The sequence below is a fragment of the Ambystoma mexicanum genome, chromosome 13, assembly GCF_040938575.1.
Source record: "Ambystoma mexicanum isolate Mex_15411 chromosome 13, UKY_AmexF1_1, whole genome shotgun sequence".
NCBI classification, from domain to species: domain Eukaryota; kingdom Metazoa; phylum Chordata; class Amphibia; order Caudata; family Ambystomatidae; genus Ambystoma; species Ambystoma mexicanum.
This window is the reverse complement of record NC_090938.1, coordinates 713,993,473-714,016,392: the sequence shown is the minus strand read 5'-3', so window position 1 is coordinate 714,016,392 and position 22,920 is coordinate 713,993,473. Positions and strand designations below refer to the sequence as shown.

Genomic DNA, 22,920 nt, shown 5'->3' with positions numbered 1-22,920 from the left:
ATAAAGGAAGTAGCAGGGAAAGGAGGGTAAGGTCATGGAATCGGTCACTTTTTCCAGGAAGCGCATTGGATTTAGTAAATGGCCCTCTTTGGCAGTCTCTCTTGGAGATGTAACCTTACAGCTTCCCAAAAGTAGTAAATGTTGCTTCACCTGCATCCTTGCATGATGAAGAAAAAGCTTGTTCTTACCTCACAGGAACCTGATGACCATGAGAAGACGCACCTTGATTTCTGGCCTTAAACATCAAAAATCTTGTTACCCAAATCATTTCTTGTCATTGTGGTCAAATGACAACCAGAGGTAAAACAACAGACTGTAGATAAAGCCCTCGTTAACATCCTATCCTTCCATGTTTACACTGCATGTGGTGCAGCATTTAAATTAGTTCTTCGTGAAGCGGGAACATCTATGTTGGCAAGCATAATGCTCTAAAAACATTTCAGAATGAAAGACATAATTGTGCACTCTGAAAAGGCTGGAAAATGCAGTGTATAGTGTCAGACATCGCCTCCAACTCATGGCAGAACATATTTGAAGGACATGATGCCTCTAAGAATTTCCTGCTGGGAAGTGTGCACATTTTACAAACCCTTTATTTACATGCATGTCAAAATAATTATTTGAAAAGGTTTTATGGCAAATCACAAAGAAAGTGGTAGGCAGCAGCACACAATGCTGAAAATCTTCCCAGGAGGAAATGAATAAAAAATAATCCACCAGATTGCAGTGCAAAGCATCACAAAGGAAGATGGCCAACAGCAGCAAAGAACGCCTCTTAAAACAAGCATGTCAATTTTATCTTCAGTCAAGGTCTCACCAGACCGTAGTAATTGCACATTTTGAGGATTGTCTCGCGGATGTGGCTTCTTGCATGGGCAGTCAGGAGGCCTCGGCCTCTGAGCTGGAGTCCGAATAGTCTGCGACCAAGGATGCGTTTGCGTTAGCAGGGGAAATTGAACCCTGGAGGGCTGCAGGTAGGCTGGCGCTTGTTCCCTTATTGTCCATTTGCTTCTCTTCACCTTGATGTAATGAGGATGCAATACTGTGAGGAGAAACCTCGGTCTGCTTCAGAGCCTGAAGCACATAGTCTTCCTTGTCCCCTGTCCCAGTGTCCTCGCAATGTGCTGCGGAATGCTTGCAGAACTCCAAGCCTTCCTTGGACTTCCGTCGGACGATGCCCAAATTAGTTGCGATTATCCCAGGGCTGTCCCCATTCGGGAGCTTGGTGGCCATCTTTCCTCCAATCCCCAGCTTTTTCAGGGTGTCACTCACTTTGGTACTGCTGCTGGGGTTAACAGGAGTCTGGGCAGAGTGGAACCAAGATCGGCTGGAAATTGCAGTCCTTTTCTGCTTCTGCTTGTCCTCGTAAGCTGCAAGTTAAAATAAAACGCATTACTACTTTCACAAAACAAATTCTCCAAATGTACAGAGTATATTTGCTGTACACACTTTGGTCTATAATGTGAAATAAAGACCATCTATGAAGCATCCATCACAATCCAGGCTTAAGAGCGTGCTCAAGGAGCTGTAGCCAACAAATGAAATGCTTACAAATACCAACCTCTGACCAATCCCTAGCCACTTCATTAATCACCCCAAAAACGTTTTACAACAATGCCGCAAAACTAAGGGCATTATGTTTGTTCCTTCCTAGGCCAAACCAATATCGAGATGGTGGAAGCAAAAGGCAGCTTGATCCAACGGTCATAGGATGCATTCATTTAAGGCAGGAGGTCTACGTTTGCCCCTCCAGATGTTTTTAACTACAAAGCCCATAAGCCCTAGCCAGCATAGTCAAGGGGGAGGGGAGGGTTCATGGGAGTTGTAGTCCAAAACATAAGGAATGCCACAGGGTCCATGTCTGTGTTATATGGACAGACCTCCTGCTAGTGTGGGACGTGGAGGTAAAACCTTTGAGAAGCTGAATAACCAAATATCTAAATAGTTTCACAAATGAACAGAGAATCAAATTCTGGGGGCGTGACTTCAAAAAAGCAAAGTGCAAAGTATTGCATGCTAGCAGTCAGAGAGGTCATGGAAACAGTTTATCCCTGATGAGGATGTTCTGGGTGCATGTTGGAAAATGTTTGACAATTTTCCTCCATTAACTTCAACGAAGCATGGCAGCATATTTGCTTTCTGTAGGGATGCGGACTGATCTTGCCTCACTCACTGAGTTCCCTGGGCACATATGCATGCAACGTATCCAATAGGCCAAGCTCACTGCATGAACAGGGGGCTTGGAGGTGCCCAGTCTCGCCAGGCAAAGTGCCCAGTGGCCATGTCCAGTCGAGGCGCAGTATTATAAATAAATAAAACTAAACAGACAAAAGAAATGTGGTTAAAGGGGTGTCATTGCTGCAGTGCAAAACTCCCGAGAGGTGCCAGATAGGATTACGATTGCCGGGTTACAGTTGTTCTAGCTTGGGCCTGCGCTCATGGAAAGGTCTCGATTTCCCCATATCTATAGTAGAGGGTGAATGGGCGAGATCTTCCCGAAAAAGGATCCTCCCCCCCACAACACAATGCTTGGAATCCTGCTGTGGGGAATGCTTGGTGGCGAGACCCCTTATTGGAGCCGGGGTCCACAGCAAAGGTCTGGTTGTCCTTGGCTTGGCCCGTGACCTTATTCAAGTGGAAATCCTTGGGGGTTTAGGTTTGCTGAGGAGGCTGTGTGGACGCGACTGACCTGATTGGGCCATGCCTAAGGGGAGGTCTTGGAGTGCCATATCCGTTGGTTGGGGCAGGTGATTGAGATCAGCTACTGGGTGTACAATTTTGCTTTGTGGCATGGTGAACATCCCTCTCGTTAGATATGTCCTGAAGCTAAGTCTTCCAAGATGCAGATTCACCAGGGTATAGAGTTCCATAAGTTGGTTGCGAGGACTAAGGAGACCCCACCTTGGCGGTTGCTGTTGAGTTGTGGAATGGTTACTGGAGTTGCACTGCTAGATCAAAGCTTTGAGAGCTGCATTTTGCAAAGTTTTTTGTGGTTTCTGGGAGGACGGTTGAGGAAAGCACAGTGAGCAATACACAGGGTTTTTACTAGATTCTGCGTTAAGACTGGGGGACAATGAGCGGTCTGGAATGCAAGGATTAAGTTCCCACATTTACACCTGCAAAAGGAGCATCATTGTTGAATTTTGTACTCTTTGTAGTTGGCTCAACAGGTAGTCTAGCAGGCCTAGATTAAGGGAGCAGGTGTAATCAAGTCGTGAAAGCACTGGGGGGATGACCGACTGGGTTCTATATGGGAACACCCTACATGGTATGATACCGCAAATTGATCTTTTCTGAGCGAGGGTGCAAAACAGATGCACTAGAAATACAAGGTAATTGCCCAGGTCAGCTGGGTGCAGGCCAAGAAATATTTGTGGAGAGTGATATTTCACTGCTGTAGATCAGGAGTTCAGTTTTAGTTGGGTTGCATTTTAGAAGGTTGGTCCTCAGCCACAGATCTATCTCATGGAAAAACAAAGTTCCAGTTGCTTAAGGTTTGTGTTAGTTACGCATAACTGGTCTATCATCTGCTTAATTGTAGGGGGAGCCCTGAATTGCTGATTATTTCCATCAGCAGGGAATTTAGGTGGCAGAGGATGCTCCAGGATGGAGATTTTAAAAAAGGGGGCTTGTATGTAGCCTATCCCGCAGGAGAGAAAAGACATCTGTTTAACATGGGTCCTTTCCTCTTCCCCTCTCCCTACCTCCCCCCACCTCTCCCCAAAATGTCAAGAAGACCATAAAAAAAGAGTGCAATTTGTAGAATGGCAGCAGAATCTTGGCTTAACCTTTGCACATTGGTACAAGCTGTGGTTCTCTGAAGAATTGGCTATGGTAGTGCACTTTGTTCAGGCCACCAAAAACACATTTAGGGACACTTCTAGCAGTACAGAACACATATGCCTGCTTGGTCTCATGCATACTGCTGTGGCCACGTCCTGTCTTCTGGGTGTTGTAAAGACTCTACCAAGTCCTCCAGAATTCGGTGTAAAATGCACCTTACAGGGTGGAATCGAGTGGAGATGCAGTTATTGATATAACTACGGCGCCCTATAAATTCAAATCAAATATGCAGATATTGGTACATGATTGATTTGGGAATGTTAAGATAGTGAATTGTTAAGTGCAGTTTGTGTTCATTATTTTTTATAAGAGCTATATTCCGTAAGATGTATTGGGTGAGGTTTAATTTTGAATTAGCACAGTAAAATCCAGCACTTGAGAATGAGGCCACAACATGGCACTGAAATAACACCTGTGTGTTACAATCATTGATTGCCTGTGGACTAACTTTTATATTGATGAAATTCAGTGTAATTGTCATTTGCCCGTTTAATGTATGGCATCCCGAACAAGGCCAAACTAAATGTATACAAAAAACGATCCTTGTACAAAAAGGAAAACTCCGAAAATGTTTTTACTTTAGAAGACTGTTTGACTGACAATACGTTGGCTCTGACCCACAAAGGAAACCAACAATGAAATATGGGCCTCCCATAATTCGATAAATTACACCATTTAGCCACTTAGAGTGTACATAGTATGTTGTGGGCAGTGCCAAGGGAAATCTCAGGCTTCCTGTTGATGTCCGCAATCATGTTTGTTGCATTTGGTCTTGGTTAGAAGTGAAGCAACCAGCAGAAATGAGCAATTACTTAAGGATAGTTTTGTTTTTTTTGGGAAAAGTTTTAAGAGGAATTTGCATATCAAGGAACAGACCATAATGTGTGCTGGCCATGATTACAGTATGACCTTCAGGAAGAAACGTTTGGCCTCATTGGTCTGTGCAAGAAAGTTAATGTATTAACCGTGGATGCATTACCGTCTTGTGCTGGGCAACGTCACATTGAGGATACAACCGAAGCGGTAACAGATGTAGGAGAGTTGGAGGAATTCCAATACAACCTAGGGAGGGGAAAGCACAAGCAGGAATCCCTAGGGGTACAAATGTCATGGTGGAGGTTCAAATGCATCTGGTGCAGTGCCCTGCCCCAAGAAGACCTAGGCTCCTGGTTCAAGCACTAGTTCCCAGCTCCCACAACAAGATCTCTGGTTTGTTGCATCTAGGAAGGATCCTTCATATCCATCACAATCTCGGGGTGTTTAGTGCATACTTTTTTCAAGTGGTAATTCGGTCCTGATATTTGTAGCTGCTGTCTTGGCACACTGCTACTGGGACAATATCGTGAGGGTACCCGCTACCACACAAGTACTTTTCACTCTGCAGTAATTATAACTTGTGTGACAAATCAAGTGTATTCGTCCCTTCTCCCTTTAGGGGAAGCCTCCCTAGGGGCCTGGGCAAGTGGGACCTCTGGAAGAGACTACCCGTAGGGGGCAAGGACTCCCATTCCTGTGACGAACTCCACAGACCATCGACCATAATGGCATATGTGGGATTGTCAAATGTAAAGAACATTGCAAACTCCAGGGACTTTGCTTTAGACAAAACGAAACTAAAACAATCCAGAGAACACATCCCACTCCTGGCTTGGAGCCCCCTGTACCTACATGTCCTCTGAAAATGCTGGCACCCTCCAAAACACTCCTGCCAATGATTACTGCCACAATTCTAGTCCAATTGGCAAAGGCTACCCCTAACACGGACAATAACCTATTAATGTCCCCCACACCTAATAATGCGCTCAAGAAAGCCAGCTCTCACCCATACAACCTACACCTTGTGCCTAGGCTACACATGGACACCCTTTCCTTACCAGCCACAAAGAGCCAGACATACCATAGCTAAGGAGCCCTTCTTGACATGCACACTCATCCATGCCCGCTCATTATCCGCTCCAGCCCTCAAGATCAATGAGCTTATCACTTCCCATAACCTCGATGGCATGGCCGCCTCAGAAACATGGCTTCATGAAGCATCAGGTCCTGCCCTTTCCCTGGTTATTCCCTCTCGCTACACATCTACAGGAAAGACTGACTCGCCTCCAGCAGAGGTGGCGTCACCCTCATAGCTAAAGACACCTTGCCCATCAGACAGATCAACACCACCCTCAAAGAGAATACAGACATCCTCTCCATTAAACTGTCCCCCACTCCCAACTGCACCATTACTGTCCACCTAGTCTATCACCCGCCTGGCCCTACACTAAGATTTGAAGAGAACCTTCTCCACATCAAAGAGGACAACATCAAAGCCTCTTATTATACTCCTAGGATACCTAAGCTTGGGTCTCAATGATCCTGAAGACCCGCCACGCCTCCTCAGTCGCCAAAGCCCTCACCACCTTATGGTTTAGACACTGCAGCAACAACCCCATCCTCAATAAAGGCTGCCCGCTGAACTGGATTGCAGACCTTAACTGCAATATCACTGTCAGCTCCAACACTTCCTGTCCCTGGTCCGACCAATACATTATCGACTTCTCCATCCCTCACCGTAGGAAGCCTAAGCTTACTGTCGCACCACTACCACCAGCCCTCACGCACAGCTCACAGAAATTTACTAGAGAAAGCATCATGCTATGGCTGAACACACCCAGCCTCAAGCCTCGTTTCCCAAATGACCCCCAACACATTAGCAGACATGGATGCTTCCACACTCTCAATAGCAGTCAACACCATTCCCCCGCTAGTTCCTTGCAAAGCCAAACTGGTAATTCACTCAATCCTTGGTTTACCCCGGACCTATGAGAACTGCACCACAAAAAGCACCAGGAAGAACTATTGTTACAAAAAATAACTTCAGACACTCTGAAAGGTGAGTTCACCAAAATTGCCAAGATCTATAAATTAGCAATAATATCAGCTAAATCCACATCCTACAACACCAGAATCTCCAATGCTATGTCTGACACTAGAGAGCTCTTTACTATCTTCAAGGAACTTGAGACCTCCCCCCCCCAACCCTCTTGCCAAGGTTGTAGCCTGGTGCACAAACATCAAATCAGCAAGGATTTGAAAATCAACACTGAACACAAAAATCTTGAACACTCAAGCCAACCTCTGCACACACCCCCTTGCTGCAGTCTCTAGCGCCTCCACTGACCGCCTTAACCACTTGATCCGCCAGTTTCACTTTAAAATGATCTCAGTACCAGAAGTCCTAGCCATCATCAAAGGTTTAAAACACACCAGATGCAAAGGAGATGTACGTCCTGACTCCATTGTTAAGGACTGCTCAGAATCTGTAGCACCGCTTATCGCGTGCCTCAAACGCCTCCTTCTCATCTAGCAGAGTGCATGCAAGCCTTAAGGAAGCCTGGGCACGTCCCTTTGTAAAATAACCCTTCGTAGACCCCCACCATTCCCACCAACTACAGACCTATAACAACCGCCCCCTTCTTGCTAAAAATCCTAGATCGGGCAGCCTATCTGCAAATCCAGCAATTCCTAGAAGCCAACCAAATCCTCGACATGCGGCAGTACGGATTCCACCCAGGCCATGGTACGGAATCAGCGTTGCTGGACCTAAAAAAATAGATGGAGGAATTCAGGGATAAAGGAAAGCCAGCACTTCTTCTAAATCTGTCTGCTGCATTCGACTTGGTCTATCACAAAATCCTCTGCCACCACCTCACCAACTCTGTCAATTTCTCCCCTACGGCTACCGCCTGAGTCGCCTCCTATCTTGAAGGAAGAGTCAAGCGAGTATTCCCTGAAAGCGGCAGTGCCTTACCATCCCCCGTTCCAATGGACATTGCTTGCCATCAGTTGCATACCAGCCCTTTATCATTACCACTAAACTCAGCTATGTTAGGCCACCCATGACAATGAGATGCATGAAATATTGGACTGTTGATTCCCCCAACAGTTAACAATATTTAAAGGGTAATGTTAAAAATGTAATGGCAATGACGTTTTTCGATCGATCCCACTTCACGTTACGCTGGGTATTTTTTTTAACTAGCTATGCTAAAAAATAATTGAAGCATCAAAAAGTGGGAGGTGAACGCCTAGTAGGCTCTCATCACAAACGTAACAAGTAAAAGAGTGCAATACAATGACTGGTGCTCTACACACAATGGTCAATATTTCTATGACGAAGTGGACAAGTTGCACATTGAGCTCATCACACCCTTATCGTCGGAGTGCTCAACAAAGATCTAGGGGTCAGGGAAAAGACTGGACCTCGTATTGCAAAACCCAATGACTTTCTGTGGTTTGTTAAAGATACATACAGTCCAGGCTGCGGTATTTCAGAAGGGACGCAAGCTGTCGGTCTTCCTCGGATTCCTGCACAAGCGGGATGTCAAGCGAAGCCTTATCCAGCAGGGCTTGGTCCTGCTCTTCTTCCTCTTTTAGAATTTTCTTCTCTTCCTAGAAATAAAATGAATGCAAAAAATGTATATATCTAAATAACATTTCAGCAGAATAAATACAATTTCATTGTTCAAGCTGAGCAATAGCAGTAATGGAGATTAATTGTACTTTATAACTTGCAAAATCCTCTGAAAACCTAATAGTACAGTGGTGGCTCATCCATAATGGGTAAGGGGCACCGACCCCGCACTCCCAACCCCCGGCACCCTCACTAATTATGGAGGAGCCGAGAAGCCAACCCCCAGTGTAAACACTGAGCGCTCCTTCAGTTGCTTTTTTTCAGCTGAAGGAGCGCGCCTGAGCTGGCTTAACGGTCAAAGGGGAAAAGTTTCCCTTTGACAGTTCTGTTTCCCAGCTGCGCTCAGGGCCATGCAATGCTGGGGGAGTTTTTCTTCTCCAACCTTGCATAGCCCACTGGGAATGCTGGCTGGGGAATTGCAGGTTTGTATTTCCATGCTGCATTTGATCTCATGGACCATGACCTACTCTGCCAAAACCTTTCCGGGATCTTAGGGAAAAATAAGGGAAATTAGCACATTCTTTAGAATTCTCCCTAACAAGGGGTTAGTTTCAGCACCACAGCGCCCGCTCTATGGAACTTCTTACCTCCAAACTAAAGAAATGAGCCTTCCTACCCAGCATTCAAGTGACTGTTGAAAACTTGGCTGTTCAATAAATTTGACTAAAACTCTGAGCATGAACTGTCTTGTACTTTGCTGGTGCTACTTCCTACTAACGCAATGGTCTGTAACATTTTTACTCCGTTATTACTCTATTACCGTGTACAAACGCTGTGATGCCTGTGGGTCTGGGAGCTACACAAAAAAAAAAAAATATGTGCGAGGGGGTGTTTCTTTGCCTCTCCTCACATACAAAACAAATGGGCGGAACAAGTGGGCGGTTCATCATCAGAGCCCTGGCTCCTGCGTGCATGTGCAGGAACCTCTTGTTTCCAGATTCCTGTTTGTGCTACACAAGAGTTGGAGCGCAGAGATGAAAATTCAGGACCAGGACAGAAGGTACTTTTATGTTAATTTAAATAGGTGTATGGATGTTAATGTTAAAGGATATTTGTACCGCGCACTATCACCACCGGAGTGGTCCCCTGGCGCTCTGGCGGCTCTGAAAGAGGGAGGGGAGAGGGGGGAGTTAGTGGGAATAAGCTGGAAAAGTGCAAGAGAGCAATGATGTGCTGTTGGCAGCCTCAGCCCGGTGGGTCCGTCGGCTGGGCTTGGGGTGATTTACGGTCGGTAGTCGTTGTGTTCTGTTGTGCAAGTCAATGTGCGGTTCGTTTTGTTGTTGCAGTGTAGTGAGGTTTGTGCGGATTGCTGCGTTTTAGGCTTGTGTTTGGTTAGAGTTTGAGAGGTGTATGCAGAGGGATGAAATTGTTAGTGGATTGGTTAGTTGGCATTGCTGTGCTTGCAGGTATGTCTAGGTGTGATGCTTGCTCATTCACTATTCCAACGGAGAGTGGCACTTGGTACTTTCTATATTCTGTCTAGATGTGAGCCAGGCTTGTGATCACGATTCCATTCAAGTGTTGCACTTGTCATCATTCACAGTTTTGTTTAAGTGTGGCGCATGCCAACATTCACATTTCTATCTAGATGCGACTCAGGCTAAGGTTAAGAATTCAATCTAAGTGTGGCGCATGCTAACATTCACATTTCTATCTAGATGCGACGCAGGCTAGCGTTTAAGAATTTCATATAAGTGCGGCACATGTTGACATTATTACACTTGTCTAAAGGTGGCGCAGGCTAATCTGGACCGTTCTCCATAGGTGTGGCACTAGTTAACATTGGCTCGTATGTTAGTGCGTAATGCAACGCAACATTTACAGTTCAGCCAAGAGTGGATTTAGGCTGGTGGTCACAAGTCACTCTAAGTATACATGTTGTAAAATCTATGGCGATCTATGTTATGGAGAGGTAAGGTAGAGTGGCAAGGGCTTTCTGGAGTAGAGTAATTGCTCTACACCCCACACTCACAGTTTTGTTGGTGTCTGTTGGCTGCTGGCTTCCTTTGCTTCCCCTGCGGACACCGGCAGACACGTCTTGGAACAGCCAATGAGCCAATGTAGGAGCCGTCCTTTGCATTGGGCCCTTAGCCGCGGGGGTGCCGGGCAGAGGGCTGCCTGGGGGGTTCCGTTAAGGCCAGAATGTGGACCAATCACATATGCAGTGAGGATGGGGAGGCGGGCGGAGGGAGGGGAAGAGGAAGGGAGGTGGGTTGGGAAATGGAGGCTGCATGCGGGCCACAGGGCATATGGAGACACGGCCCAGATATACAAACGGGCCCAGAAAGGGTCGGGTCACTTCAGCTCACCTGGCAATGTCGCGCTCTGAATGCGTGTATGACAAGCATTACTTACCGTAATAGCATTTCTGATGATTGTATCTGCTTAGATTCACATGCTGTGCTTATGGTCTGACATCCAGTGGTAACCGCGGAGTATTGCATCTTGTCTTTCGGAAACCGAAAGGGGACGTCGGCATAGGTGTGTCTGTAACACTATCCCTATCGTGACGTGTGTAGTACCCAAAATCCCTCACGCGCCGAGGTCCCTCAGATTGTTTTTTTTCCGCCCAGATAACTGGTCGCCCTGTAGCTGAGCTCTTACTAGAGACATTGTTTATCTTTACCGAATTGTCGGTTTATTCCCCGCTAAGTCACTTCGCCCAACAAGAACATCTTCGAAGACTACGGGGGAATCGTCTACGGCTGTGGTTTTCGGCGCCTAAGATCCGGTGGCCGGATTTTCCACGTGGTCGGGCCCTCTCGCCGACCTATACAGTAGGGAGAGTGGAGTCGGGGTGGCCATATTGTTTAGTATGTCTTTCCTCCTTGCCCCTCTTTTCACTGTTGGTCTGGTCATCCCTTTTGCTATGGAAAGGACTCCTGTTAGATTCTGCCCTAAGTGTAGGGTCAGATATCCTTGGAAGGACGAACACAAGACGTGTAACGCCCATCTCCCCCTAGAGCACGACGAGAAGCGGTGTGCGGCGTGCAAACTCCTTCGGCCCAAGACCCTTCAGGAGTGCTGTATAAAGCGGTGGGCCGCATACGGTATGTCACGCGTGGAGCCCCCTTCCCCCACGGATGACCAAACAGAACATTTTTCGGCGGATTGTGTTCCCGATTCCGATGAGGCTTACGAAGATAGTCAAGAGCCTCTTTCCGATACCCTGAGATGTTCCTTTCGATGCTGCAGTGCGGAGAACGTCGTTTCTCCTCGCTTAGGCCCGTTTGGGTCCTCTAAATGGACTACAGAAAAATGTGAGGGTTGTATGGATCGGCTGGAGCAGATTTATCAGTTCTTCTGATCATCCTCCCCCGAAAAGGGCTCGGGTAGACCCTAACCTCCAAATTCAGGAAGATCAGTCTCATGTTTTCCAACAAGAAGACGTGGTCCAGATGGACACATATAGAGACATCTATAATGAAGAAGAAGCTTCTTTTCTCAAACTATGAGGAAGATCAACAGGATACTACGGACAACTGGGAGGAAACCCAGCAGGAAGGTCAAGACCCTTGGACACAGCAAGATCAGGACACTGATGTTTTCTGCCTAGACTCTCCTCCGTCCACCCCGGCTCGCCAGGCATCTCCTGTGGATGACCAAATGGCATTCAACTCCATGTTGAAGAAAGCAGCTGAATACTTCAAAATTGCCACTCAAGAGGTGGTACCTGAGCATGATTTTGTGGAGGATATTAAGGAAAAACCTCCAGCGAGTCAATCCATCCCCCTCCTTAACTCTTTTAAGAGACGGGTAGCTCCTTTATTGGTCTCACCTGCTCAGACATGGGCAGTGAACCCGAGGGTCGAAAAATTATTTCGACCTTCTCCTTCCGACCCTCTATATATCAAAGGGCACGCCATCCCAGACTCACTGGTAGTGACTACCACTTGAAAGAGGGGAGGGGTACCCCTTGCCACGGGAGAATCACCACCGGACAAGAAGTCTAAGCGGCTGTATGCCCTGGGGAAACGCGTCACGTCGGCAGCAGCATACACCATTCAGGTTGCTAATAATACTACTCTATTAGCAAGCTATGCTGATGCCCAATGGAATTTGCTCCGGGAAGGCCTCCAAGAGGTTCCTGAACCCGCCAGATCAAAGCTTTTCGCCATTGTTTCGGAGGGACGACTGGTTAACCAGAATGTGGTGAAGAACAACCTGGACACTGTGGAAACTGCAGGCAGGTCTCTTGCACAAGGGACTCTACTGAAAAGACACGCATGGCTGCGCACATCAGGATTTAGACCTGAGACTCAGGCCTCCCTCATTAATGAACACATTGAGGAGACTAACCTCTTCGGGAAAGCAGTGGATGAAGCGTTGGAGACAGCCAAGAAGGAGCATGAGACTATAAGGTCTCTGCACCAAATTACACAGAAACCCTCCTCCCAGATAGTGTTACAGACACGCCTAGGCAGACGTCCCCTTTCGGTTCCCGAAAGACAAGATGCAATACCCTGCGGTTACCACTGGATGTCGGACCATATGCACAGCATGTAATTCTAAGCAGATTACCAAGCATCAGAAACTTGTGTTATGAGTGAGTGTATGATGAAGGGTGCGCATGTGAATGAGCACACAGCATCACAGACCTAGCTCTGGAATGGTTGACCTCATTCCTCTTGGACAGACATTTGCAGGTTCAACTGGGCCCTTTTCTCTCCACCATCTCACTCTCCACCTGCTGAGTCCCTCAGGGCTCTATCCTTGGCTTTTCAACATCTACCTGGCTCCTCTAGCCTCCTTGATCTCCACCTTCTCTCGCAACTTCCGGTGTTATGCGGATGACATGCACTTCTTCAAGCTTCCCTCCTCCACCTCCTCTTCCATTCCCGACTGTCTGCCTGCTATTCAGGCATGGTGATCTGCTAACGATCTCTGCCTTAATGCCAGTAAGACAGAGATCCTTCTCATTAGGACCCCTGCTCCCTTTACCTCAGACACAGGACTCCTCACCCACCTGTGAGGCTAGAAACCTTGGGGTCAGCTTCCACTCCTCTCTCTCCTTCACTCCTTACATCACAGACCTTGCCCACTTTCAGCTGCACCCCCTCAGAGGCATTCCCCTTTCCTCACCTTCCCCCAGAAAATCAATGTCTCAGCGCTCTGGTCGTCTCCAGGCTGGACTACGGCAACAGCCTCTTCCTTAATCTGCTTAACTCCTCCCTTCTACCCCTTCAGCTAATCCAGAATAGGACTGCAAGACTTATCCTTGACCTCAAACCCAGAGACCGCATCTCACCAACCCTAAAATCTCTCCACTGCCTCCCGGTTGCAGCGAGGATTAAGTTCAAGACCCTCTGCATCATTCACAAGGCTTTCTGGGGCCTGGGTCCTCTCTACATCCAACTCTCTCTCCCTAAATACCGCCCTGCTAGAGCCCTTCGGTCGTCTAGCTCCAACTCTCTGCAGATCAGACGCTTTTCCAAGCAGAGAGTGGCGGGTAGATATCTCTTCCGCAGGTGGCTCCCTCTGGATGGCCTCCCTGCCCATTTCAGACTTGAGCCAGATCTCCTTAAGTTCCGGAAGCCTCTCAAGACCTTCCTTTTCTCTTCTTCCTTGACTCTCCCCGGCTAATGTCCTCATCTTCATCTTGACTGGCTGCCTGAGTCTTCAGGGCCCAGGCCCTCCCATTCCAGTATACCCTCCATTTAATCTCCGCGGACGGCCCCTAAAATCCCCCCTGCCCTCCCTCAACTGGCACTTGCCCTTTCGGGTCCCTCCCACCGCACTTGCCTGGCTGGGCCTGCACCCCTGTAGCCCTTGCAGCACCTTCCCTCGCACCTGGCTTGTGGACCTTCCTCCCCTGCACTCTCTGCTTTCCCCTGGCACTGTCCACCTGACCGCCACCTCTGGTTTTATTGCACTTGCACATTTCGCATGTCACAAGGCTTCGTAGGATCGTTTTTGGTTTTGTCCTCTCTTTCCCCCACCCTCTTGTCTTGTGGCACCTCAAAACACTTGTGTACAGGTACATTATAAATACCCAATCAAAGTGAGTGAGTGAGTGAGTGAGCTGGGCCAGGGAGCCGATTCTGGCGAGTTGTACAACAGCAGCATTTTATAAATGTCTTTGTTGCACAACCCCTCTCCCCACTGGCCAAATACAGCTCCCCTTCTGAAACGCTGGGGGACCCAGGTGACAGGGATGGCATAATTTCCTGGGCATCTAAGATAGCCGTCTAGAAAAAATACCATGCCTGACCCCTGGGCCCCACAGCACAGGCATACACACAATCACAATGTGTGCATGTTAGGCGCGGAGGGGGGAGTCAGGGGATAGGCATGGCATTTACTGGGCATCTATGCCCATTAAAGAACGGCACGCCAGTCTCCCCTGTGATTCCCAGCGCCTCGCATGCAAGGTCATGCCTGAGCCCCCCAGCACCTCTCATACACACAATTGATTATATCTGCGTGTGAGGCTCTCGGGGGCTCAGGGGAAGGCATGCCATGTTTAATGGGCATCTCCGATAGATGACAATTGATTATGTGTGCCTGTGAAGCGCTGGGTAGCAGGAGAAAAATGTGTGGGGGGGAATGCATGCACAAAAATGCTGAATTGAGCAGTGGAAAAAATAATGAAAACCCATAGTGTCGATGCAGGGGTTGCAAGGGTGTCCCCATGCTCCCCCTGATCGACATTGTGGGTATTCAGGGGTGTCCCCAACTTCCATACAAAGGAAAACAGAGGACAAAAAGTTTTTTTTAAAAAGAAATAAAAAAAGAACCCTGTTCAGGGAGGTGGAACTCACGTTGCAAAGAAAGCACAGCGGAGAAGTACAAAAGGCAAGTTTGGCGGCGGTGGTAAGTTTAAGGTTTAGGGGGGTTTGGGGAGAGGGGGTATAGTGGGCGGATGATGTGCGTGATCATAGCATGCCGGACATTTCGTATTCAACATTTTCGCATTCGAAATCTTCAGCTACAAAATGAATCGCGTACATTTGAGACGCCCAGGGGGGCAGGCATGGCATTGTTTACTGGGCATCCACGCCCAGTAAAAAAATGCCATGGCTGTTCCCTGGGACCTCAGTGCCTCGCACACGTAATCTGCCCCCTGGACCCTCAGCGCACACACAATCACATTAATTATTAAATGTGATTATGCTAGAGTGCGAGGCGCTGGCGCAGTAGGTGGAAGGCATGGCATTTTTTTTTTATTCAGCATTCATGATAAAGCAAGCATGATAAGGGTTATTACGTGGCTATTCTTGCATTTCCTACTGTGGCATTACATTTTGTATTGGGCATCTATGATAAAGCAAGCATGATAAGGGTTATTACGTGGCTAGGCTGGTATTTCCTACTGTGGCATTACATTTTGTATTGGGCATCTGTGATAAAGCAAGCATGATGAAGTATGTAGCTAAACTGACATTTTGGTGCAGCCAGTTTAGATATATTTTCATACTGTGGAATACATTTTTAATGGTAAAGTCAACTGGAATGTGTTCTTACGTGGGGATGCCAACATATATTGGCAGAACAAGTGCAAGCATGTTTTCCTATAGTATCATTACTGGCATTATGCGCAAAACAAAAAGGAGTATGTTCTTATATGGGAATTCTGGCATATATTGATGCAGCCAGCATGGAAATGTATGGGCACAGCCAGCATGAACATTTTTTGATACCGACATATTGTGGTTAAATGCATTATGAAATTCCTGTGCACGGTTGGTGACTTGCATCTATTGGATTTTTTCATGAGTTACCCCATGTTAGGGAGATTTACAAAAGACCACCTTAGGTAGGACTTGAGAAGACTCACTTCACACAGGGCTCCAACTCTTAGTATAGGCCTGAATCGCACATGTTTGTTGGTAGCAAAGGCTGAGCAGCCAGGCTTATCTTAGAAGGGAGAACAGGGCTGTAGGTGGTACAAATAACTTACATAGGCCAAATAAACACAAACTAAAATGTTAAACAAATAATTGTTTATTTTATATAAAACACACTAAGGTGAAGCTAAAGGGTAGAACACAATAAGTAACTTTAGAAAAACCAGTGCATTATTCACAGTAAGCAAACCTTTGTAATACTTTTTAGAATGGCAGTATGTAATTCAAAAGGAAGTAAAATACTTTTGTAATAACTGTTTCAGGTTAGATAAATGAAACAAAACCAAACACAAGGCAAGTCAATCCTTGGCAATACTTTCACAGAGGCCTAACACTTTAGAAGTCCATCCCTAACTAGTGATGAGTCTCTCAGAGTTAGTTTGAAGAGGAAAACTGGCAAGGCACAGCTGTAGAATGTTCAAAGGTTCACGAGGAAGTCTTCTGTAGCAGGTAAGTTGCAATCTTTGTTGGACAAAGGGTCAGGGACTTTGTAGAAAGTTCCCCGAAGAGAGACAGGTGTTGGGCCTGGGTGAACATGTATGGGCAAACTCCCAAACACACGAATCGGCACTCCAGGAAATCAGGAGCAGCAAAGCAACTCTAGGTAGTTCTACCAGGAGTCTCACAGTACTTTATAAATGATGAAGACGATGCAGCACAAAGCCTCCATGATGCAGCAGCAGAGCCGGTGACCAGATCCCTTGTCAGAAAGACAAAAGGAGGGACACTAGAGTGAATCTTACAACAGCAGTCAAGTGAAGAGGCTCTCAGCAACGGATTCTTCTCGATTCTGTGATTTTGGCACACTCTGGTGAGGGAACTTCAAGGAGCAGAATCATGCCTCTAAAGGTCCGGAAGGAGTCCGCCAAGGTTTTGGGAGGATTGGATCTTCAGAAGACCATGCACTCCATAGTGGCCACAGGACCCAGGGTATTGGCATTTGCAGCCCGTGAAGGTCACAGCCCGTCGTGGGATGGCTCGAAATGCAGGCCGTCTAAAGACTGATTTGTCCCACCAGTCTAAAGGAGAGGGTCCTCTTCAGAGTTTTTCTGACTCTTGGAAGAAGGGGGTCGAGAAGCAGGGATTGCACAGAAGACATCTCCGGTCGCCTGGAAGTGGCTGCGGATATCTTTTCTTCCTCAGACCTAGCTTCAGGAAGCAACCGAGTGAAGGGTGGAAAAGCATGCGTTAAGAGAAGCTGAGATACATGAAGCAGGGAACTACCAAAGAGGGGGCGGGGGGTGGGAGTGCAGGCAATTAGACAGCAAGCAATATACAAGCAACCAGGCGAGGAAACAGGAGCAGATCACCCAGTTACAGGTTAGGAAGTGAGTGGCGGGTGCGTGGGCCTGCGAGTTAACAAGTAATACACAAATGCACAGAAAAGTGCAGGTTGGCACTATAAATACCAGGATTGCTCTACAACTATGTTACCCCAAGGGGAATAAACACGCAATGCCAGTTTACCAATAAATAATTTTAATTCTCATTTTTAGAGATTTTTTATGAGTGTCGCAAAGTTGTTCGATAGGAGTGAACAGGGCCAGCAGTGTGAGGTGGGGAAAAACCTGGGTCTTGAACATTTTAAGAAGCTCCTTGCACATGTTGCTATATTATAATAATGCTCTGCAAATGCCAACTGCCATATTTAACAAATGCCTCATTGCTATCATTGCGTAAGCCCTGTGCTATAATGTGCATGTCCCAAACCTCAGTGCTTGCTTCCACAACCCTAGCCTCCGATGTGTTTCAGAGTGGCGCTGTCTTAGGCAGTGTGGCTTTAGACGACAGAAGTTGTCATATAGTATGCAGGCTTGCATGCCCAGAGCCACGTGTGAACTGTAGAAGTAGCTTGCACCCCAAACCCTGAAATGTATCGCTGTACACCGACTATCCAAATTATGCTTCCCCAGAGCATGAGAACGCTGCCCCATGCCTAAGACTTGTATCCTGAGACATTGTCCTCCACCTGAAACAGTGTTTCTGTATGTGAACATATCATATCTGCGCCTCCCTCTTTATTGAAATGCTTGTGTGCCTTTCTGTATAAAACACAGTGCCTGGAGGAGAAGGAGGTTGTATGCTAGCTTTGCTGTTTGCCATTAAAATGTGTTCACCAATCTACTGGAGTAGTCGCTATGGTTATTTTTCCACAACAAGATTGGTGCCTGCGATGTCGGATCCCTGCTGCCAAATTTGGGGATCAATGGACGTGACTCCCAGTGATCCTTTGAGAGCGCTGTCATGTGTAACCAGGGATCCAGGGGAGTAGTGCGAGAAACCCGAGGGTGTCTCCCCATCTAGTCCCCGGAGATCTGTCATTCAGGTGGCCAGGACACAGCCATCGTTTTTGGATCCAGTTCCTGGGAGTGGACGAGTGAAGAGGATCACCTGGATGGGGGGTCCTTGGGTAGTGGGACACCGAAGGGTAAGACATGGTATCCCCCTTCTTTAAACACCTTTTCCCCATCCTACCACGTGGAATATTCCAAAAAAATGCCCCACCTTCTTACACGAACACTTTCGCACAGCACGAAAGACAACGGACTAACACCAGAGCCATTTACATGACATGTCTCAATACAAGGGTCAGGCAATTGATCAGAATCACACACACCTGACAGCCCTTTCCCTTCCCCACAGGGATAAAAGATGGAGCACGACAGCACACTATGAGCAAGGCAGACCGCACAACGTAAGAGCTAACTCAGCACGGCAGTTCAAGAGGAAAAGAAAGACGGCGCAGACTGAGAGGGTGACAAGGAGAGAGTCGACCTTGCCTTTTCCGACCAAGACTTGTGAAACCTCAGCAGAGGGAATAAGTCTTCAAATAGCCAGCATATATTGCACCAGATGTCAAGGGTACACAAGACCCTCTTCCGCTGATTGCCAAGCCGGCTACAGGCGCTTGTCTCTGTGGTACCAACCTTGACTCCGAGGCGAAAGAAAGCCAAGTAGTTCATCATAGCCGGTGAGTCGGGGGGAGTGACAATAAGAAACCGAACTGTGCTGAATGAAAATTTGAATTTTGAAAAGAAAAAGGATACCATCAACGAAGGAGGGCGAAAACTAGATACAGATGAGTCCGGCACCACGTGGGTGCTCACGGAGGAAACTCTGGGTAATTACCCAATGGTAAAGACTACCGTAACTATAAGGCCTTGGGAACAGGCAAAGAACTCGTCAAAGTGGTCATACAGGGGTCTTGTAAAATCCTCTGTACCGTCGAAAGTCTGACAGACGGAGAATTGTAAAAGCTAAGGGAAGTGAATCCCGCGTAATGAAAATTAGTACATGAACTGTGTTTCCTGAATATTGGCAAGAGTGAACCCGGCAGAGGGAAGCCGACGACCAAGAGAAATAACCGAAAGTCTGTTTAAAAAGAAATAATTAAGATTTGTGAAAACAAGAAGCATTGCAAGACAAGGGGAAGGAACGTGTCCCCTTTGTCATCTGGGGTCTGAGCCCGGCCGACGGAGATCCAGGGGTGGAAAGTTATCACCCAAAGTTCACTGAGAAAGGAACCGTCTTGTTAATTTGTTGAATACGACTTCCGAGGGGTCTGAGCCAAGAAGAGGGGGGCCCAGGGGTGAAGACATCACCCAAAGTGTTCATAGAACAGAACTTTTGTGTTCGTTTATGAGAGCAACAGGCCTCTAAGGTTTAACCATCGGAGAACCCGATAGCTGATACAGAACTGGTAGCTCGCGCTGGGAAGGCTCAAGCGTGTGCTCTGCTCCAAAGTCCCACCCTGTCCCATGCAAAAATGTGGCCAAGGGAGACCTCGAGGCAATCACATCCTGACTTATTATTTGAGAACACTTTTCTTCTTTATTTTGAATATCCTATCCCACTCTTTCTATAATTAGTTGTAAGGATTTGGCAATTTTTTTTTTTTTTTTTTTAGTATAGGCCTTGTTCCTTTAACAAGACGCTACAAGGAGTGCCTTATTTTTCATTTGCTGGTCGTCGCTTGCTCCCATCTTAGATTTAGGTTGGGCGTTTTTCCACCCTGCACTTACAGTTTAATAAACACCCTTAACTGTGGTCACTTGTGTCTGTCTTTGCTGTTGCCACCAGGAGTTCCTTACAGTAGAGAGAGACGCGGAAGAGGCGGCAACCAAAAATCATGCCTCACTACGTTGTCATACTTTGCGTACTATTGTCGGACACAGGTTGTGGTAAACGTTTGTCTCTGGTTAAGGAATTCTGAAATCTGGAAAATTGTATGGTTATCTGAAGATACAGGAGGGAACATAGCATGCCTGTGAATGTGTTGGTCTGATAAGGAACAGTAGAAGCGGTTGACCACTGACGTTAAGAGTAAAAGTAAAAGCAGTACATCCATGCTCCCTACTGACTTAAGATGACTGGAGACCGCGTGCCTGTCAGAGTAGCGTAGTAAAGATCAGGAGCTGGAATTAACGTGCCTTGTACGAATGTGAAGAAAACATTTTGGATGAGTCTTGTGGACAGGCAGAAGAAGGTTCCACCCGGTAATGGGTCCGTGCTAGAGCAAGGTATTATTGTACCAACACGAAACCCCAGTAATACTCTGATTTATCCCACCAAGAAACCAGATAAAGGAGGTTGATCATTTTATCCAGGACCTGCGTGCAGTTGATGCTGCTGTGGTACCAGCTTTCCCTGTGGGTCCCCAACCCTGCTACCATCCTGTCCTGCATCCCAGTATCAGCCACATGTTTCACTGTTGTAGATTTGCGTTCAGCATTCTTTTCCACTCCGATCCACCCTGACATTCAATATCTGTTCTCATTTACTCAAATACACTCTGTACATGTTCACTTGTCTTTCTATGGGGTATGTTCTCCCACAACTTGAAGAAGGATCTCGACTCTACTGTTCCCAGGAGGGTCCACGCTGACAATCTGCTACTAGCTTCCCCCTCCTTGGAAGAATGCGAGCAGAACTCTTGTCACTTTCTTGACAACGCTTGCTGAACAGGGTCAAAAGGCGTCCAAGCACAAGCTACAGCTGTGCTTAACCAGTGTGCGAGATCTTGGCCATGAGATTACAGCTGGGGAAAAACACTAATCCCAGGATCATATTACCGTGATCCAGAAAGTTCCCAAGCCCCAGACCAGGAAACAAATCCTTGGAATGGTCAGCTACTGCAAAAAGTAGGTCCCGGGATATGCCACCATAGTTAAGGCCGTGCATACCCTCACAAATTATTTGACTCCTGAGCCCCTGCGACAACCCCAGGAAGCAGAAGACACCTGGGTCACCATAAAGCAAGCGCTTACAAAAGCCTCAGCATTAGGTCTGCCAGATTACGATAAACCATTTTTGTTACACTACGGTGAGCGCAACAGGTTTTCTCAGGGAGTGTTGACACAGCGGTACAGTGATAAGCATCAACCAATATCATATAGTGTTGCCCTGGAACCGGTAGCAGCTGGACTCCCGGCTTGCCCGAGCAGTTGCTGCTGCCGCCCCTGTAAATAGAAGGACCGATTTACTGGTATAGAGTCACCCAGTCACTATCTCAGTTCCTCACTCAGTACAGGACCTGCTCAAAGGGAAGACACAAGAGGTGTCCAATTCCCACCTCACGACGAGATAGCAGATGTTGCTCATCTCAGCTGCAAACGTAAATTTAAGCCGTTGTCCTGTTTTGAGCCCTGCCTCACTGTTGCCAACCCTGCAGGATGAGGAACCTCATGACGCTTATATCTCCCTGTGCTGATTTATCAGATGTCGCACTGCAAAACCCCGATCCGATACTCTTTGTGGATGGCTCCACAGGAGAATTGGTCTCTGGTTACTCTGTATGCTGCCCCCATTCTGTCTTGGAAGCTGTTTTTGATTATCCACTGCCAAGTCTGCCCAGGTTGCAGAACTCTTAGACCTCGCCCGAGCATGTACCTTGGGTCATGGATAGATCGGCTACGGTTCAGTGTTCGAAAATGAGGGGAGCTATTTAGCTCCTGGCTAGGGCCTAGAAGAGCCTGGTTAGCTTGACACCAACAGCTAGCAGGAGCTATTTGTGGCTCCCTAAGCCACAATGATGCCAAACAAATGAACCTATGTGAATTTAACTCTGTGCACTTGGGACAATCTATAAATAAACATTCAAACCCACATGTACAACAGTTAAAGCATAAGAGGGTCATGAATAATGGACAAAATTACAAGTCTGCATCTTACGTGGAAGTTAGATTTACGGAGCACTATGCACTAGCTCCTCGTTTCCCAGTGGTAGCTCCTGGTTACTGGTTAATGCTGGATACGCAAGAGCTTCTTTTAGCTTCTCTTTATTCAATCTTAATGTTGATCCCTACAGTTTATACCGCTTCCAGGTATGCTCATGGTGTTGTGCACGATTTCGGTGTCCTATGGAAGAAGTGCGCTAACTTTAACTTCCACTAGTACCCATATACAGGAATGGAAAATATGTGTCAGCCTTATTGAAAGAGCAAATGCTTCCCACTGCCCTGGCCATCGTTGAGTGTAAAGGGCACACTCCCTCTCATCCCTTCACTACTCAAGGGAATACCCTAGCAGATAATGCAGCTTGTTCATCTGCCCCTGTCTCCCAATGATACTCTTGTTTGTGTTTCAGTTCAACAGTCAGCGATTGCCTCCCTTTCCAGCCTGCCCATACTCAAAACCAAGCTCCCAAAGCAGAAAAGGTTAACTGGACTCACTGTTAAGTAAGTTGGGAAGATATTCCCTTTGGTGTTCCCCAGACAGCCAACTGATGGCACTCAAGGGGCTCCTCCTCTACCTGGCACGCGAGGCCCACAGCAT

General features: G+C 47.1%; 1 protein-coding gene across 1 annotated transcript in view; it reads right to left on the bottom strand.

Moving 5' to 3' along the window:
• Nucleotides 1-575: 575 nt before the first annotated feature.
• Nucleotides 576-22,920, bottom strand: part of YJU2B (YJU2 splicing factor homolog B) — a 146,948-nt gene continuing 124,603 nt past the window's right edge. The window contains exons 9-10 of the mRNA XM_069634849.1: nt 8,139-8,277; nt 576-1,370 (exon numbers count right to left, since the gene is read on the bottom strand). Coding sequence (XP_069490950.1) covers nt 880-1,370; nt 8,139-8,277 — 630 coding nt within the window. The 3' untranslated portion in view covers nt 576-879. The remainder of the gene's footprint in view (nt 1,371-8,138; nt 8,278-22,920) is intronic.